Raw genomic sequence first — 21345 nt, 5'->3', positions numbered from 1 at the left:
GAAAACCTACTGATTCCAAAGTGCGAGATATTATTATGCATCAGTACCATAAAGGGGAAACAATGTGTGAAATTTCCAGTGAATTGACTGTAGCAACAACTACTGTGTTTAATTTAAGAAATATGGTGAATCTGCCAGTAGTTATGTTCGCGGCAAAATCTCAGGCCTTCCACATACTGTTTCTTAAAGGAGTGTAAGGCATTAAGTTAGAATATGTAAGAGGGAAGAAGAAATACACTACGAGAAGTAACTGCTACGTGGTATAGAGCAACTGGGATGAATGTTTCCAGAGAATGCTGTATACCGAGGAAAAGTTGGCAAGCAGGAATCTGGGACAAAGTTATCTACAGCGACGAAAGCAAATTTTATGTGTGTGTGGGAGATTACCGAAAATGTGTGGTTCGGGAAAAAACAGAAGCATCCCATAAGGATTATCTCAAAAGGGCTGTAAAGTTTCCACACGGCATCATGGTGTGGGGTTGTATTTCGGCCAAAAGGTTCGGAACTTTACATTTTATTAAAGGCATAGTAAACGCAGCCAAATATCAAGAAATTGTTGATGGATTCGACCGTTACTTGATGGAAGTTCATTTTATCTCACAATAAAACACTGAAAAACGTTTATTTATTTATTTATTTATTTATTTATTAAGAAAACCAAATAGCTGTTTCAATTATAAATCAATAAAGCATGACATAATATTTACAAAAGCAGACAAAGGTAACACTACTATTGCTATCGATAAAAGTGACTATAATAACAAAACAATAGAATTTTTAAATAACCAAAATAGTATAACACTAATGGTAGGGGAGCAAAGTATGCTAAATGTGCAGTCACTCGAGCGCTTTGGGGACCTATTGGGTTGTGATTATTAGGTCCTAAAACCAAAAAAAGTTAAGTAAAATTTTCCATTTTAGCGGGAGCTTGCCATTTTTTAATTTAATTTTCCATTTCCATTAATCGTTTTTTCCGAATATAGCGCCATCTATCCATAATTCGAAAAAATGGTCCGAATAAAAGTTGCTTATTTTTATGCGAGAATTCAAATCTGCAATAAAAAATGGGGGCTCCCTAAGATTTTAAAGTAACCCCCCACCCCACCTCCGTGGGGGGTCGCGTTTGATACCATTCGATATATTTTTCAAAAATATTAAATAAGTGTATTTTGCAGTTTTTCGATCTGATGTTTATTTTGCTAAATATCGCGGGATTTGTATTTAAAATTTAAAATTTACCCCCCACCCCTCTCTGCGAGGGTCGTGTTTGGTATCTATCGATAGATTTTTGAAAAATATTGAACGTGTAGTTTTTAGTTTTTCGATCTGACGTTCATTTCTCGAAATATTCGCCTTTTCCTTGTGAAATTTTGTGACTCACCAATTCCCTTACGCCCCGCTCAAATCGTCAGATTTTTTAAATATACACTGTTTTGCATGTACTTAACTTACCTTATCTTAATCTGACAATTTCGAGTATTTTTAAGGATAGATTTTTTTTTTCGGGCCCCCCTAAACGAACTCCCCTGTGTTAAGAGCCAATATATGGCAGAGGTATATCTGCAGGGTACCACGTTTCTCCCCATATGATAATCTGACGCGCTCGAGTAACTGCAAAAATCCCCGCTTGGGCTCCCCTACCATAAACAAAGACCCCCACAGAAAAATATCGAAAACAAATTAAACTAGCCATTGAAAATTCAAAATCAATACTAAATCCAACAGAACATAAATACCTTAATATTATGAACCCACAACCCCCTAAATTATACTCTTTTGTTAAACTACACAAACCTGACCACCCAATAAGACCTGTACTTTCTTTTTATACAGCTCCGTCATATAAACTTTCAAAAAAACTGTCAGATATTATTACAGAATACACTAAAATTTCACCTAAATTCACCGTAAAAAATACACTAGAACTAGTTAATAAAATACAACATTTTCAATTGCCCAACAACTCCAGACTAATTTCATTTGACGTAAAAAATCTTTTTCCTAGTGTTCCTCCTACAGAAACTTTTGTTTTAGTTAAAAACCTTTTAGAACATAATAGTACAAATCCGATCATTGCATCTGAAATTTTACACCTTCTTGAAATTTGCATAAATCAAGACTATTTTGAATTCAATAATCAAATTTACACAAACAACAGTGCAGGACTTATTATGGGTAATCCTCTAAGCCCATTACTATCAGATATATTTATGAACCAAATTGAAACAACAATTTCTAAACACCCCGTATTTAAACAGTTCTTATATTGGTGGAGATACGTGGATGACATACTAGTCTGCTTTACAGGAACTAACAGACAACTTGACCAATTTCTATCATACATTAATTCACTTCATAGTAATATTGAGTTCACAATAGAAACAGAACAGAATAATTCCATAAACTTTCTAGATGTAACGATTACCAGACTACACAACAAACATGAGTTCTCCGTATATCATAAACCTACCCATACTGACACAACTATACACAATTCATCATCCCATCCTACACAACACAAATTAGCAGCCTACAATAGCATGATACATAGACTGACAGAAATTCCTATGACAAAAATAACTTCGAGACAGAACTAAATATCATTAGACAAATAGCAGTAAACAATGGCTATAACGAACAAACAGTTAACAACATTTTAAACCAAAAACTCCATAAGAAAGCCTTGAAATTAGTGTATCCACCACCACAGAAAGAACCCAGTACCTTCTGCTCTCTCACATATACTGGCAAAATAACAACAAAAATAGCCAGATACATAAAAAAGAAAGGAATAACACCAGCTTTCAGAACTAACAACAACTTAAGCAAACATATTAAAAACAATAAAAGCCGAAAGAAAAAGCAACTACAGAGTGGTGTGTACAAACTAACTTGTGGTGACTGTCCGAAAACTTACATCGGTCAAACTGGCAGAACTTTTGACAAACGGATAGCAGAACACAAAAGGGCTTTCAACAATAGAAAAACAAACACTTCTACATACGCACTTCACCTTCTAGATCATAATCATTCTTTCAATGAAGAGTTTCAAATTCTACATATTCAAAATAAAGGTCTTAAGCTATCACTTTTAGAATCAATGGAAATTAATAAATTGAAAAATACAGATATAATTCTGAATGACCAACTCGAGACAAACAGCTCCCCACTCCTCAACCTCTTCAGTTAAAGACTTAAAAAGGCAAACACATTGTAAAATATATCACTTGAGAAAGGCACTTTGCCGAAACAGCTGTAGTAATAACATAGTTGTAATAAATTTTGTGGAAGTATAGAAAACAAACGTTTTTCAGTGTTTTATTGTGAGATCAAGAAATTGAAATAAATCTACCAAAAAAATGGATGGGAGAACATTACATTAAAGTTTTGTTACATCCTTCTAGCAGCCCGGATCTTAATCTAATAGAGACACTTTGGCACAGAATGAAACTACGCATAAGAAATAACCCTCATCGTACATTGCTACAACTACGTGGTAAATTGCAAGAAATATGGAAATATGGTGAAGGCATAATTGGTTCAACGCGTAGTTGATACAATAGAGTTCAGACTGGTATTCAAGCCAAGGGCGACGCTACGTCTTATTAATTTTTAATCTGATTTGTTAAAAACCTTTTGTTCCTTTAGTTGTCAGCATTTTTCGATTATCATACAATTAATTAAATAATACAGTCGGAAAAATGAAAGAATAACCCATGAACGATCACATCAATCACATATTTTGTATTTGCTGTTTTTGTTCCATAAATAACAAACGAGAGATATATTATTAATAATCTGAATAATATGTGATTGATGTGATCGTTCATGGGCATTCTTTCATTTTTCCGACTGTAATCAACATAAAATGTATAGAAAGGTAAGGTTTTCAATCCTAAAAGCAACATTAATAATATTGAAAAATATTAAAAATTTTTAAATTGAAAACTTATTGGTCCATTTACCTGGTAACACCTCCAAGGCTTCTAAAATTTGCAAGCCAGATGGATGCTGCAGTTAAGACAAAGGGAGGGAATTCAACAAAGTTGCAATTCACAACCCCCGTCTGCAGCTTGGTAAAGTTCCAACGGAAAATGGACCTAGTTACTCTATAGGAGTAATACTAATATAAACTAAAATAAAAATGTATACCATTTTTATTCAGTTGCAATGCGAAGGCAAAACAATCTTATTTTTCACTTAGAACAGGGAGAGCAGTCCAGCACTCTGAATCGACGATTTTCGACTCTTATTGGAGTCATCATCGGAGAAGCGTAGGCCTACTGCTCTCTGCTCGAAGTGACCAAACCTTGAAAGTTTATCCCCACATTGCAACTGACGTGTGTGGATTAGGTGACTAGCGTCATCTGGCAACTGAAAGGTAAAGTTTTCAATCCTAATAGCAACATTAATAATATTGAAAAATATTAAAAATATTAGTAAAAGATTTTTAAATTGAAAACTTATTGGTCCATTTCCCTGGTAACACCACCAAGGCTTCTAAAATTCGCAAGCCAGATGGATGCTGCAGTGAAGACAAAGGGAGGGAATTCTAAAAAGTTGCAATTCACAACCCCCGTCTGCAGCTTGGTAAATTTAGTATTTTGTATTTTGACAAACCGAAGCCCGGTTTGGGCTTCGAAACGTTAATAAAATCTTTTTTGGTAAAATTGTGGCTTATTTCCCATTATAAATAGTAGATTGGTAGAGTTCCAACGGAAAATGGACCTAGTTACTCTATAGGAGTAACACTAATATAAACATGGTATACATTTAATACACAATGTATACATAAAACGGTATACATTTTTATTTCAGTTTTAGGTCACTTCGAACAGAGAGCAGCAGGCCTACGCCTCTCCAATAAGAGTCGCAAATCGTCGATTCAGAGTGCTGGACTGCGCTCCCTGTTCTAAGTGAAAAATAAGATTGTTTTGCTTTCGCATTGCAACTGAATAAAAATGGTATACATTTTTATTTTAATAAAATGTATAATTAAACCGTAAAAATAATTCCACACATTATAAAAAATGTTGTTAATTTCATATTAACAATTTAAATACAGGGTGATTGATTAGTAGGGTAAAGCTCAATAGCTCCGCTATAGTAATAGATAGCAATAAAAGTTAACAACAAAAATTTTAGCCACCAAAAGTTTACAAAGTTATAACCAATTTTATATGAAAATCGTAACAAGTTCAATTCTCTGTATAAATAAAAATAAGCAAAACAACAATGGTTTATTAATGCCATATTTTATAACGTATTGTCAAAATTTTCAAGAATGGTCGATATTGCTAATTTTCTTTATATCAAATACAGGATGAGTCAAAACGCAAGTACATTATTTTCTCAGTAATTTTAAATGGAACACCCTTTATTTTATATCACTATTGAAAAGTACCATTGCCGTACTTTAATTTTTAGATAACATTCCCTATGTCTAAATTTATTAGTTTTCGAGATATTTTCATTTTTCAACGGACCAGTAGCGTGGCCACCCAAATCACCAGAATTTAATAAACTGGACTGATTTTTTTGGGGTTACGTTAATAATGAAGTTTATAAAATACCTCCAACAACAAGGGATGAGATGAAAAATAGAATACAAAGTGTATTTCGATGTGTTAATTTACAAATGCTCCGTAGAGTAAGTAGCTCATTCAATGATCGTTTTTAGGCGTACATAAATGTGTTAGGAGATCATTTTGAACACCTTATGTAATTAAATATTAAAAATATTTTATCAAGGGGAATGCGAAGTTGCTTTATAGGACTTTAAAAAATCTAAGACAAAAAAAATCAAACGGATTAACAGGTTTAGAGGACAAAGATGGTAACATATTATTAAAAAATGAAGAGATTACCGAAAGATGGCGAGAACATTTTATGGAGTTATTAATGGGAGACAACAACGAAATAGAGAATGACAGGGAGGAGTACAATTTAAATGAACAACAAGATGATGATGACATAACATACGAAGAATACAGGGAAGCAATTTTAAAATTAAAAAATGGCAAGGCTGCAGGACACGATAATATTAAGGCTGAGCTAATTAAATATATGGAAGGAGAAGGATTACAATTACTATGGAAGATCATAAGGAGCTGTTGGCGTACCGGATGCATACCTAGAGATTGGACGCTTGCAACTATTCTACCATTACACAAAAAAGGCGATAAACATAAGTGTTCTAACTATAGAGGAATATCATTGTTGGTAGTTGCTAGTAAAATCTACGAAATAATACTAGAGAAAAACCTGCGAGAAAAGATCGAGGCCACACTGGATGACAGCCAATGCGGCTTTAGGCCAGGGCGAGGTACAACCGATCTCATATTCACGGTGAGACAGTTATCAGAAAAAGCCCTAGAGCATAACAGTAAGTTGTATCTCTGTTTTGTGGACTTGGAAAAAGCATTTGATCGGGCGCCACGTAACAAGATCTGGGAAATATTAAACCGTAGAAATGTGAAACCGAAGTTAATCCAAGCAATAAAGAGTATATATAAATGTACACGTAATAATGTAAGAACGAACAATTGCTCATCTCTTGAATTCTACACAAGGACAGGTGTAAGACAAGGTGGTGTTCTGAGTCCTTTGTTATTTATCACTCTAATGGACGAAATTGCAAAAGAATGCAGGGGTAAGGTAAAAAGAACTAGGGTTGGGGTGTATAAACTTCAACAAGTTTGCGTGTCAGAGTTGATATATGCCGATGACCTGGTTATTGTGGCAAAATCAGAAAAGGACTTGCAGGTGAATGTGAATGTTTGGAATGAGGCCTTTAAGAAATTTGGGATGAGAATAAATATTGAAAAAACAGAAGCTTTAGTAATATCGAAAACACAAGAAAATATAAATGTTAAGTTGAATAATGAGACCATTACACAAGTTGAGGACTTCAAGTATCTAGGATCAACAATGAATGGGCAAGGAAATATAGAACCAGAAATAAACAGCAGGGTAATGAGTGCAACAAAATTATACTATGCACTAAATAAAAGTTTTATTAGGAAGAAAGAAGTAAGCCTGAAAACAAAAATGAAAGTATTTCAAACCGTGTACGAGCCGGTGCTACTCTACGGTAGTGAAACGTGGACAGTGAACGACAACATCCGTAGTAAAATCCAAGCATGCGAAATGCGATATTTACGTGCGGTATCCGGGGTGACCAGACGTGATCGTATAAGAAATGAAGACATACGTGAAAGGTGCGGTGTTGGAAGGACCTTAGACAGACTTGAAACGAAACAGTTATCGTGGTTCGGACATATGGCGAGAATGAGTGAAGGTAGAACTGTAAAGAGGGTATGGAAAGCGGCATCTGACAACAAACGAAGAAGAGGCATGCCAGCAAGAACGTGGAATGCAAATATTGGAAAGGCTTGCGGAAAAAGAAATATTGGGTGGAGAGAAGCAGAAAGACTAGCTACCGACCGAAAGGCATGGAGACGTCTCATTTCTCCACTTACCTCGACACCGTAAGGTACAAGAGGACGGCTTAAGTAAGTAAGTAAATATTTTATCAAAAGTAGCTTCTAATTTTTTCAAACATGTTTTTTTGCAAAATGTATTACTGATAAATTATGTTTCGTTCTTTATTTGTTATAGGTCTGGATCCCGCGTATGAAAAAAAAGTTGATTAATAGCAAGCTGAAAATTTGTTAATAGCTTAAGGGTGTCTAGTCGGATAAACTTTGATTTATGGGAACACTGGAACAGGGGCAGTTTTAATTGTGGAACAGGTTAAAAATTTGGAACGGTCACACCACGAAAACGGCACATTTATTTTGTCCGACAGAACAGACTTAAACTCTCCGGACAGAGATTAAACTCTCATGCAAAAATCAGACTGCTATTTATCACCTGTCATAATTCCTGTCATTTGACATATTCTACATGTTCCACTCATTAAAACGCCCATTTGGTGATAAATAGCAGTCTGATTTTTGCATGAGAGTTTAATCTCTGTTCGAAGAGTTTGAGTCTGTTCTGTCGGACAAAATACATGTGCCGTTTTCGTGGTCTGACCGTTCCAAATTTTTAACCTGTTCCACAATTAAAACTTCCCCTGTTCCAGTGTTCCCATATATCAAAGTTTGTCCGACTAGACACCCTTAAGCTATTAACAAATTTTCAGCTTGCTATTAATCAACTTTTTTTTCATACGCGGGATCCAGACCTATTACATTGTTACATTTACATACAAAAGTAGGGTTTAATTGTCTTCACAAAATATTGTATTTTGTGTTTGTGTGTTTTTTTGTAAAATTTATTACTAATTTTCTTTGTTTATTTGTTGCATTTACATAAAAAGATAGTTTTTAATTATTTCAAAAATGTTGCATGTAGTGGTTGTGTTTTTGTTTGTAAAATGTATTACTAATAAATTATTTTTATTTCTTTATTTGCTACAGTGTTACATTGATTACCGGATTGATAATCGGTAATCTTCAATTGTCAATTCAGTCATGGCTTACTTAAAATTTAGATAAATTTAAACACCTAAAAGAATTTGCTCTGAAAAATAAATTTGGGCATAGGGAATGTTATATAAAAATTAAAGTACGTTAATGTTACTTTTAAATAATGATATAAAATACAGGGTGTTCCATTTAACATTACTGAGAAAATAATGTACTTGCGTTTTGACTCACCCTGTATTTGATATAAAGAAAATTAGCAATATCAATAATTCTTAAAAATTTTGACAATAAATAAAAAAATATAGCATTAATAAACCATTGCTGTTGTGCTTATTTTTATTTATACAGGGAGTTGAACTTGTTACGATTTTCATACAAAATTGGTTATAACTTTGTAAATACCCTGTATAACATTACAAACCTTTATATTTTTGTGATGGAGAAGTTAACAGGATTTCGAATATAAAATAAAATATAGGGTGTTCCATTTAAAAAAACATAAGTTAGGTCTGCCACTGTTTTATCGAACACCCTGTAACATTCTAACTAATTTTGTAATGTGAAGCTCAAAGGTGGCTAAAATTTTTGTTATTAACTTTTATTGCTATCTATTACTATAGCGGAGCTATTGAGCTTTACCCTACTAATCAATCACCCTGTATATAGGATAATAGATATAACAGGAATATATCTACCTAGGCCAAATTCTGAAACTTGACAAAGAGAACCAAAGCACCAAAGTGTGAAAATCAATAGAAGAGCAAAACTAGCATGGGCAGGATTTGGAAAACTTAGTTGGATACTTATTGCAAAATACCCCAATACTTGGGGAGCAAAGTGTTCAACCAGTGCATCCTTCTTATCATAACATATGGATGTCATATCTGAACTCTAACCAAGGCAAATATGAATATAACAGAAAGAGCAATGAAAAGAGCAATGTTAGTTATACGAATGTCAAACAAAAGGAGGAACGACTGGGCAAGATCAAAAACAAAAGCCGAGAATATAACAACAAAAATTGCCAAACTCAAATGGAGCTTCGCAGGCCACACTGCTAAGCAAAAAGACAAACGTTGGAACGCAACAATACAACATTGGATATCTTACGAAAGTAAACGACCAAGAGGAAGACCACAGATGAGGTGGGTTGATGATATTAAAAGAGTAGCAGGAACAAATTGAAAAATGTTGCTCAGGATAGAGACCGATGGAAGGAGTTGGAAGAGGCATATGTCCAAACATGGACGATAGAAGGCTAAAAAGAGTTAACTTGTTAGGGCTCGTAATATACTTTATCTTTTCAGATGGTATGAGATTTTAATAAGAAATTACTATATTCTTTACATTGGAAAAATTCGACTTGGGGTATGCTAAGCATATAAAAAAAGAATGTGTGTGTACTTTGTACGCACGTAATACGAAGTTATTCTTCTATTACATAATTTCAAAGAAATAAATATACTTAACAGGTTATTTGTATTTTATTTAAATATAAAACTAACTTTCTTACCTACCACTTTTAAATTTTTTTTATTAAAACGATACCAAAAAAAATATGAATCGTCCGGGATTTGAACCCGGGACCTCTTGATCTCCGGTCACACGCTCTACCACTGAGCTATATTCCCTTTGCTTTGACAGGTTACAAGATTTCTCATACATACTGACAAATTTAATAGACCAAGAGAAGTATACAAAAATACTTTAAATATACTTACTATTATTATAAAATATTTTATTCCCGAGGAACACAAATCCCAAGACACAAAAATTATAATAAATAATACATTTACTAAAAACACTATATATATCCTTTTAATGACTTATTTGCGCTGACAGTGCTGATACATACATATCTTGAAAGATTAGCAACAAATAGTCCAAGTAATGAAGCTTAACATAGGATAAAACCTCGCAATTTTTACAGAATGGATCGATTTGCTTGAAAATTTGAGAGTAAGTAGTGGATAGTCCAAGGATCAAAATCTATATGATGCCGAAAGGCGCTTTTACCATGGGGGTGGTTGCCACCCCACGTCGGGGGTGAAAATTTTTTATTATATTTTGACCGCAAAAGTTGGTAAAAACATTAATTCTAAGCAAAAACTGTATACATTTTTTTGATAAAATTAATAGTTTTCGATTTATTCGCTATCGAAAGTGTTAGTTTTATATTAAAAAAATTAATGTTTTTAATCAGTTTTCTGCAAATAACTCAAAAAGTTTTCGTTTTATCAAAACAACTTTGCTTAACAAAAATGTACCTTTTGAAAAAATCAGCAAAACCGTTTTTTTTTTATTTTCTTTAAGACCAACAGTAATCGAGCTATACTTTATTATATGTCAGCTCTTCTTCGTCAAATGCTAAATATTGTAGTTTCAAAGTCAAAAGACGGGAAAACTATGCATTTTTCGAGGATAACTTGTTTAAACTAATTTGAAGTATTTAAAAATATCTATCTCCAGAAATAAAAAAAGTCTTTAGCTCAAAAATTAAGTGGCTTATAATGAAACGAATGTCAGACCCTATATTTTTCAGCGAAAAAGTGATCGAAAGCAAACCACTAATCACCACCCTGATTAAAATTAGTCATTGACCTTATTTCGTCTTCTTTACTTATGTATTACATATTAGCAGGTTCTAGAAGTTTAACTGGTTTAGAATGATTAGTTTTTAAAAAAAAATGGAGTCAAAAGCAAACATCGAATTTTTGAAGTTTGGTAAAAAATTCCTTTTTCTTCAGAATAGAAAGATTACCATCAGAGATACGAAAAAATATTTCAATATGAAATTTTAGCTTATTTAATTCCCAAGAACTTGGTTTGCAAAAATTTTTTCTACGGTAAAAATTGAATGAACAATTGACAATTGAATCTTGTAATAACATGCAAAAATCACCTTTACCAACCCTTTCAAAGTGACCACTTTTTGCGACTGAGGTTTTAAAAGGATTTAATATTAGTAGTCTTATAGATCTTGTAAAACCTACAAAATTATTTTTTACCAAACTTTCTAAGATAAAAATTAAAAAGACTACGATTAAAAAATCAATATATTTTTTTGAAAAAAAAAAAGAAATCCAATTGGAAGCATAATAATGTAAGTTAGCTTCGCTTTTAGTCATTGGCCTTATTCATTCTTCTTTATTTATGAATTTTTAATAGATTCTAGAAGTTTGGCTGGCTTAGAATGATTAGTTTTTAAGAAACTGGAGTTAAAAGCGAATAACGACTTTTTGTAGTTTGGTAAAAAATGCCATTTTCTTCAGAATAGAAAGATTAGCATCAGATATACGAAAAAATGTTTTTATATGAAATTGTAGGTTATTTACTTCCCAAGAACTTGGTTTGAAAAATTTTTTTCTACGGCAAAAATTGAGTGAATGGTAAATGAGTATATATCGAAAAACATTGATTTTTTCTGTATAAAACTAACACTTTCGATAGCGAATAAATCGAAAAGTATTAATTTTATCAAAAAAATGTATAGAACATTTTTTGCTTAGAATTAACGTTTTTATCAACTGTTGCAGTCAAAATATAATAAAAAATTTCCACCACTAAGATGGGGTGGCAACCGCCCCCATGGTAAAAGCGCCTTTCGGCATCATATAGATTTTGATCTTTGAACTATTCACTACTTATTCTCAAATTTTTAAGCAAATCGATCCATTCTGTAAAAATTGCGAGGTGAAATGCTTCGGTTCCTGGACAAAAACTACATACTGTCTGTGAGCGCATGCGCCCGGTATTTTCACTCTCGATCGTAAAGAAGTATAACTTCAAAAAAATTTGATCCCTTTTTAAATTCCCTAACTGAAAAACCAAACTTAAAATACTTACGTCTCCTCCATTTTGTTCTTCGCCTATTTCTTCTTCTATCCTCATCCGCATCGCGTCACAGGCATGTGTTACCCACTGTAAGAGCTGATCCACTACATTATCTGGAATATTAGGCGCAGGTCCTTTCCCATGATTAAATCTATATATTGCAGAAAGAACCCTATCTGCCGATACAACTTCCTTCGTGTATAAATTCATTATCATTTCTATAACAGCCATATGTGCAGACTGAAAAGAAATTACATTGATGAATGTATTCCGTACATACGTAACCATTATTATCTAAGAAAACTATACGTTGTTAAATAAAAAAAGTTCCAGCTTAACTAAATAGAAGAGTCAATGATCGAAAACATGCATTGTTTCGGAAAAAATCAAAGATTCTTATATTTTTCTAAAACCTTTTTTGTTAGTTTTTTAAATATGTTAAAGTAAAAAGTTCTACTCGCAGATTTAGCCACTAATTGTTTATTAATTGGTTGAACAATAAAAGCTGTCGTATATAAATAATTTTATAAATATCAGTGAAATCATCATTTTACTTTAGTCAAAAATGTTTCTATTTTCTTTTTGATTATGCTGAATACGAATCTGATATTGCAATTTGACAATTCAAAAAAAATATATTTTTTGAGCTCTTATACACTATGTCTGCGTAACTTGGAACCATATGGGAAACTTTTTCATTATCAATTTTACGAAAAAAAAGTAATTTTTTATAAAATGCTCCGCATGGTCTAAAATTTAGGATACAACTTTTTTTAGTAAAAAATTGAAAAAAAGAAGTTTCCCATGGATTCCAAGTTACGCAGACATACTGTATAAGAGCACTAAAATAGTTATTTATGAAACAGTTCGTGAAGTATGCTTTTTGCGAACGCACGCGATGTTTAGAGCACGAGCGACAACGGAGCGAGTGCTATACATCGCATAAGTTCGCAAAAAGTACTTCACGCACAGTTTCAAACAATATTTTATCTATGATGAACAAATAAAAAAACTGTAACTCTTCGCCACTGGAATTTATTTCTATTCTACAATTGTTAGAACTTTGACATTTAAAAATTCTAACTTCTTTCAAACCACAAAACTGTCAAAACTTTTGTCGTAATTTATTGCTCATTATGTCATCACCATGACAACGCGAAAGTTAAGGATATTTGATTATATGAAAGTGTGTCAAAAACAGTGCGAAAAAGTAAGTCCCATTTAAAATACATTGTTACTTCACGCACACTTTAAACACTTCACGCACTGCTATCTACAATGACAGTTTTCACAAACTGAAAACTTATACATAATATGACATAGAGTAGATAAAAATGTTTTTAACATTAATTTATTATTTTTCAAGTTTGTTATTCAATTTATTTGAGGTAAGTTGTACAGAAAATTTTTTTATGACTTTGTATCAACATTTTGTTTGTATATTTTTCGGTTTTCGCATTACATTTTTTTATTTTTCTTAATTTTCTCAAAAAGAAGTTGCATATTTCATTTTCAAAGTTAAATAATTTAGCCCTTTATAACCTATAAAAATATAATATAGCCCTTTAAGTAATATCCTCTTAAAAGTGGTAGCGATTCTGTAAAACTAGGAAGTTTTCAAAAATTACATTTTTTGAGACGTCGTACCATTTGAATTATATGTTTGAGACTTTTTTTGAATAAAACATCGTTTAGTACGATGTTTGAAAAGTAATTTGTATAAGTATTAGATTTTTATACGTAAAATTGTATTAGTAACACTTTTTTAAATAATTTTTAAATAAAATTTATGTAAGTCCCATGTTCCGCCCACACTGTAATATGAACACGTTATGTTTTTTCTTTGTAATAAAAACTTTTTTTTTTGTAAAAAATACAAAATAGATTTAACGTTCTTTTTTCATTTCCAATTTGTAAAATTTAATTTGATCAATTCATTAAAATGTTAAATTAAGTAAAATGCGAGCTCGGCATACCGATGCCGTACAGTGCGCCAATGTCTGTGAAAGGTGTGACTCGGGTGTTATAAATAAAAAATTATAGTTATAAAAATTTGTTAATATGTAGTTTGACGGTGGTGTCTAGTCGGACAAACTTTGATGTACGGGAACATTGGAACAGGGGAAGTTTTAATTGTGGAACAGTATAAAAATATGGAACGTCAGATTACGAAAACGTTCCATGTATTTTGTAGGACAGAACATCCAATTGATTTGTTACCCTTTCATTAAACTCTTATGCAAAAATCAGACTGCTATTACTAACCTACATGATTCCTGTCATTTGACATGTTCTTCGTGTTCCACTCATTAAAATGCCCAGTTGGTGATAAACACCAGTCTGATTTTTGCATGAGAGTTTAATGAAATGGTAACAAATCAATTGGAAGTTCTGTCCGACAAAATACATGGCACGTTTTCGTAGTCTGACGTTCGAAACCTATAACCTGTTGCACAATTAAAACTTTCCCTGTTCCAGTGTTCCCATACATCAAAGTTTGTCCGACTAGACACCGCCAAGCTATTAACAAATTTTCAGCTTGCTATTAATCAACTTTTTTTTGGTACGTGGGATCCAGCACTATTATAAAAACTGTAGATCTCATTTTAGAAAAAATTTTATATATCGTTTTTGTGTAAAATTTTTCGTGGGTATTTAAAAAAAACAACTAATTTTGCAGTTAATTTGCCTAAAAAAAATTAAGCAATCACTTTTGTAGTAGACCTTTCTGACATGTGGTTTATTATACATTTCTTAATCAAATTATAAAAAGTTCTATCTTGTTTGTTATTTTCCGTAAGTAAAAACTCCATTGACTTCACTAAAAATAATGATATAAAACCACTAACAGCAATTGAACAATTTGTAAATGTAATCCATAAAAGTTTTGCCACTTTGTAGCTTCTCCAGATTTGAATTCATAACTTAACTTTAACTTAGCGGAGCTTGAATATCTGAGGAAGCCACAAAGTTATGGGACATGTCATGAATAAGTAAAAACCGTGGAAGTTTTTTAAAAATATAGTTGAAGTATGATTATTACATATTTCATAAACCTAATACATAATGAGTTTCCTTCGCGTAAATTCGATTTTTGATTATGATGATGATGATGAAATTCGATTGTTAGGTCAATAGCTAATGTACCATTGAGAATACGAAAAAAAGTGCGAAGAAAAAAAACATGAAGTAAACGGTAAACCTCGATGAAAACTTTCATCCATTGTTCGGGAGTTTTTACCACTTTTATAAAAAGGAAAAAATAAATGATTGCCTTTAGATAACATCTACCAAATACTACACTAATGTGCGACTTTCATTCAAAGGAGAAAATTGCCTTCAATATTTATACTAAGTGACAGAAATCCGAACACACATAAATTATTATTTAGTAATATGTTTATGGGATTGAGCCACAATTTTGTTGGTGTAATAAAAATTAGATTTCTTAAAAAACTATTGTTTGGCGTTTCGATTTCCACTCCGGAAATCGTCCTCAGAAAATTAAAAAGAAAATTAGGTCTGAAAAAATTCTGGGATTATTTCAGTCATAGAGATTCTGGCCAATAGAAAGCTACATAAATAAAAATTACAGCGATTATTTCATTCATGGGAGATTCTGACCAATAGAAAGCTACAGAAAGAAATAAAAATTTCAGCGATAATTTTTGATAATATCCCGTCGTCAAGCATTACGTCGTCGTCAGATGCTCTTCGTTAAGCAAAAATGAACATTCAGTGACATTAATGACAATTAATATTTTACAACAGGTTTAGCAAATACTCAGAAGATATCAATAAAATATTAGTTAAAATGATTTAAAAAGACAGTTTTATTCATGAAATAATCTTACCGAATTACTCTCGAGCTCATAAAAATGACCGATTTGTTTTGCCCTCGTGACACTTTGACATAATTTCACTCCTCTTCGGGTCGTGAAATTAAAACTGTCAAGTGTTACTCGGGATATAAATCGATCATTTTAGAGCTCTCGTGTAATTACTACTGAAAATTCTCACCCCCTGATCTTTCTAGGTTATGTGTATCTTCTTTACAAACAAAATTTTAGCCTCGATCTTAAGGCACCTATTAATCTGCGGTTTAAAAACATTGTTTGAAATGATGTTACCGGGGGTATTAAATTCTGACTGTTCTTTTGTGTATTATGTTTTGTTTGTTTGTGTAGTCTGTTTCGTAGATGTGATTGTTGAAAAAAAAAATCATATTCAAAATGAAAATTCACCTATATTATAAAATTTTTTTGTTTATATCATGTCATAAGGATGGCTTTAGAAGGATGGGCCGGAGGAGTAACTAGCTGGTAGGAATATCTCCAATTTAAGATTTGCTGATGACACTACACTTATAGCAGCAAATGAGCAAGAAATGTTTGATCTCCTGCGAAGAGTTGAGTACGAAAGCAATAAAGTTGGTCTGAAAATCAATAAAGCTATGACACAAATAATGGTGGTCGACAGATTCGACACTATTCAACTGACTAACATGTTACAGGAATACCAGATATAATGTAGTGGTAAATGTTAATTAATTTTATTTAAATCTGTTTAATAACTCTGTAGGCTTAAAACGCTTTAGTCGACGCACTTCATCGTTGACATTAAACAGTTCGCGCACTAAGTGATTAGAGTGAGCACTAGTTTTGTTTTTGTATTTTTCACTGTACTTTGTGACTTCAGTTTTTATGGATTGAACTTGGAGGTCTTTTTCTATTATGTTGTTCGAAACATACCACGGAGCATTGGCTATAATTCGAAGAACTTTGTTCTGGAATCTTTGTAGGATTTCTAGGTTTGAATTGCTAGCAGAACCCCATAATTGAATTCCATACGTCCATATTGGCTTCTGTACGGCTTTATATATTAAGAGCTTATTTGTGAGATTTAATTGTGATTTTATGCCAATAAGACAGTAAAGTTGTCTTAGTTTGAGATTCAATTGTTTTCGTTTTGTAAATATATGTGTTCTCCATGTTAATCTTCTGTCAAGATGTAAACCTAAATATTTGACTTCATTTCTCTGAGTAATTATTTGATTATTTAATAACACTGTTGGACATATACCTCTTCTTAGTGTAAAGGTAACATGGATTGATTTGGTCTCATTAACTCGAATTTTCCATTTTTTTAACCATGCTTGGATATTATTAAGGCTGGCTTGTAAGTTTCTTGAGGCAGTTACTGGATCATGATGTGAGGCGAGTATTGCAGTGTCATCTGCGAAGGTTGCTGTTATTGTAGTTCTTGAAGTTGGTAGATCTGCAGTAAAAAGCTGGTACAGCATTGGTCCTAACACGCTGCCTTGCGGTACTCCTGATTTTATTTGGTATAATTCTGAATATTCTGAATGGTATTTAACTGAAAAGAATCTGTCAGATAAGTAAGACTTTAGAAGTTCATAATACGGATGAGGCAATAGGTTTTTTAGTTTATAGAGTAGACCTTTGTGCTAGACTTTATCGAACGCTTGGCTTATGTCAAGAAACGCTGCTGAGCAATATCGCTTATTTTCAAAGTCGTTGCTGATATGTTTTACTAATCTATGGACTTGCTCTATGGTTCCATGTTCTTGTCTAAACCCAAACTGATGTTCTGGTATGAGATTTTTGCTATCTAGTATTGGCTTGATGCTTTTCATTATTAATTTTTCCAGCACTTTGGAAAGCACAGTCAGTAAACTTATTGGCCTATATGATGTTAATTCCTCTAGTTTTTTTCCTGGTTTTGGGATCATAATTATAACTGCCATTTTCAGTTGTTGCGGAAAATAATCTCGGGTTAGAATAACTGAAGATGGTGGTGACTGTGAAGCAGAAGTTCGAAGACGTATTGGTATGGCAAAAATGCGATGAGTCGCCTAACTAAAGTTTGGAAAGACAGATCTATCTGTCTATCTAGAAGATAGATATAATATTGGAAGAAATCACGATCCTCAGTAACGGGGAAACGACAAGAGACAGAGATAAAATTTTTAAATTTAACAATAATCTATACAGTGATGAGCGCGCTAATAACCGGCAAAATAACGCAAAAGATGTAAACGTATAAATTAACATTACATTACAGTTTCCCACTTTTAGACGTCTATGATAGGAGTATTTTATAAAATTCTCGTGTCACAGTGACAGTCGTCATACTCCTCCGATATGTCTAAAGCTGGAAAACTATGTAATGTAATGTTAATTTATAAGTTTATATCGATAATTTCCAGCACTACTAGTTTCATCTCTTTTTACTTTACAATGTATTTTTCCATATTTTGCATTATTTTGCCGGTTATTAGCGCGCTCATCACTGTATAATAGCTTTATTATAAAAATAATTTGGTATATAAAAATTTAAAACACGATCCCTTTCAGGTATCGTGTTGTGTATTGCATATGTATTAATACATTCTTTCACGGTTTTTGCTGTAAAATTTAAAGAACCGCTTGGATTGACATGAAATTTGGCATACGCATAGCTAACATATCAAAGAAAAAAAGTGATATTGTGCCGATGTGTGCTTTTGCCCTGGGGGTGAGTTTCACCCCCTCTCGGGGTTTAAAAAATATATGTCCAAAATAAGTGTGGAAATGGATATAGTGACTAATTCTAAGCAACGTTTGTTTTATAGAGTTTTTTAGCCAAGTCAATACTTTTCGAGTTATTTGCCAGTGAATATGTTCATTTTTCAACAAAATAAACACGTTTTTAGACGGTTTTTCACAAATAATTCAAGAAGTATTTTATCGAAAAAAAAAAAAATGTTTTTAGCAAAAATATCGCCTGTAAAAAAGTAAAAAAATATGCTGTATGCATGAGGGGTCTAGACCTAGTAGAACCAGAGTTATAGGTAATGAAAAATTGGTTCATATTCGCCAAATTCCAATGAAAGTATTTCAACGTGAAATATCCAAAAAATAAAGCACTTTTTGGGGAAAACTCATTACAACTTTGTTAAAGTGTATAAAAAATCTTTATTTCTGTTTTTATAAAAAAAGTTTCCAGCATCAAATGTAAACAAGTTACGCTCAAAATAAAGTTGGTCCCTTTTGTTTTGGCAAAAAAAAAAACGGGAAGATTACCCCCTAATAATTATCAACTTACACAAAATTAATCGTTAACGCTTCACCAGTTATTTTATTTATGTTGTGTTTTTATTATCTGTAAGTTTCATCGATTCAAGTTGCTTATTTTTGAAAAAATTTGGTTTTAAAATAAAATTTTTAATTTTGAAAAAAAAAAAGATTTTTTCAAAATAACTTAAAAATTGTTACGAGATACCAAAAATCTCAAAAATTATAAAAAGTCGGCTTTGCTTTTCTGAATATTTTGTATGTTTTTGTTTTTCTGTAAGACAAAAATTGGTTAAGGTTTGGTGTTTCTAAATTTGCATACACTCGTGATTAGTGGCTCGTCCAAGCCCTTTTAACTACGGCCCTTTCAAAAATAATAACTTTGAACCGATGAAACTTACAGATCATATAAACAATATATACACGAGTAAAGAAACTTGTGAAAAGGTAACAATTAAGTTTATTTGAGATGCTAATTAGTAGGTGATTTTGCCGATTTGTTTTTATCAAAAAAAGGGACCAACTTTATTTTGAGCGTAAGTTTATTACTTTTGTTGCTAGAATTTTTTTTTATAAAACAAAAATAAAGCTTTTTCTAAACACTTTAAAAAAGTTATTATGAGTTTTTCCCAAAATCATTTTTTGGTTATTTCACGTTAAACTATTCGATTTTGAACTCGACGAATATGAACCTATTTTTTATTAGCTATAACTCCGCTTCTGCTACCTATAGATACCTAATATACACACCGTTTTTCACTTTTTTCCAGGCTATATTTCTACCAAGAATGCTTTTTCCACAAAATACTTAATTTTTGAGTTATTTGCGAAAAACCGTCTAAAAACGTGGTTATTTTGTTGAAAAATAAACATATTCACTCGCAAATAACTCGAAAAGTATTAACTTGATCTCTGAATTAATAAATCTCTATAGAACAAAAGTTGCTTAGAATTAGTCATTTTATCTATTTCCGGACTTACATATTTTGGACAAATATTTTTTCATCCCCAAGAGGGGATCAAGATTGGCAGAGTTCGCTGTAGCCAACAAATATGGTAGTGAAAACTACACAGTTCCAAAGGAAAAATATACATAAAGTAACCTGGGTGTCAAATGACGGAATCACACGAAACCAGATAGACCACGTGCTCATCGACGGAAGACACTCTAGCAATATCATCGGCGCACACAGTTTAAGGGGAGCAGAAAGTGACTCTGACCACTTCCTGGTCAGAATAAAAATGAGAACAAGGCTAAACACGAGACATCCAAAGCAACGCCAACAAGGAAACAGATGGGACATTTCAAGGCTCGATCTACCTGATAATGAACGCCAATATCAGTCACTGATCCAAAATAAATTGCAGACAATGGAAGAAGAAGAGACGTCAACACCAGAATTGACCATAGACCAGAAATTGCAAAATATAACAAACGCCATAGAAAGCGCCACAGCGGAAACGATAGGGAAACAAAAGAATAGCAAGAAGAAAAAACCAGTGGTTTGACCAGGAGTGCGAACAAAGCTTACAGCAAAAAGCAATCAAGAGGCTGGAGCTACTAACGCGACCTACAAAAGAGAACAGGGAAGACTACAACAGAGTAAGGACTCAAACGAGAAGACTTTTGAGAAGAAAAAAGAAACAGTACCTAGAAGCACGAATACAGCAACTCGAGGAGGAACATAGAACCGGTCAGTCTAGACAGTTTTATAGGGACATAAAAACAATGACGGGCAACACGATCAACAGCCCAAGATTTATAAAAGACGATGCAGGACAATTGCTCACTGACGACGAAGAGATAAGCCTCCAATGGAGAAAGTATTTTGAACAACTCTTAAATACAGAAAACCCCACAACGACAGGGCAACAAAGACAGTACCAGTTAGCCGAACCTGAAATACCAGGGCCCACACTAGCTGAAGTAAAGTCCGCAATTTCGTCCCTAAAAAAACATAAAGCCCCAGGCCCAGACGGCATACAGGCGGAACTACTAA

The 21345-nt window shown here is 32.7% G+C and overlaps 1 protein-coding gene across 3 annotated transcripts in view; it reads right to left on the bottom strand.

The window, feature by feature from the left end:
* Positions 1 to 21345, bottom strand: part of LOC114332661 (patronin) — a gene marked incomplete at its 3' end in the record, with an annotated part of 223071 nt that overhangs the window by 107544 nt on the left and 94182 nt on the right. For all 3 annotated transcript variants that reach the window (XM_050649770.1, XM_050649771.1, XM_050649772.1), the window contains 1 exon segment: positions 12282 to 12509. In XM_050649770.1, the coding sequence (XP_050505727.1) occupies positions 12282 to 12509 (228 nt within the window).

Source organism: Diabrotica virgifera, chromosome 4, assembly GCF_917563875.1.
Source record: "Diabrotica virgifera virgifera chromosome 4, PGI_DIABVI_V3a".
Lineage (NCBI taxonomy): Eukaryota > Metazoa > Arthropoda > Insecta > Coleoptera > Chrysomelidae > Diabrotica > Diabrotica virgifera.
This window is presented reverse-complemented; position numbering and strand designations above follow the sequence as displayed.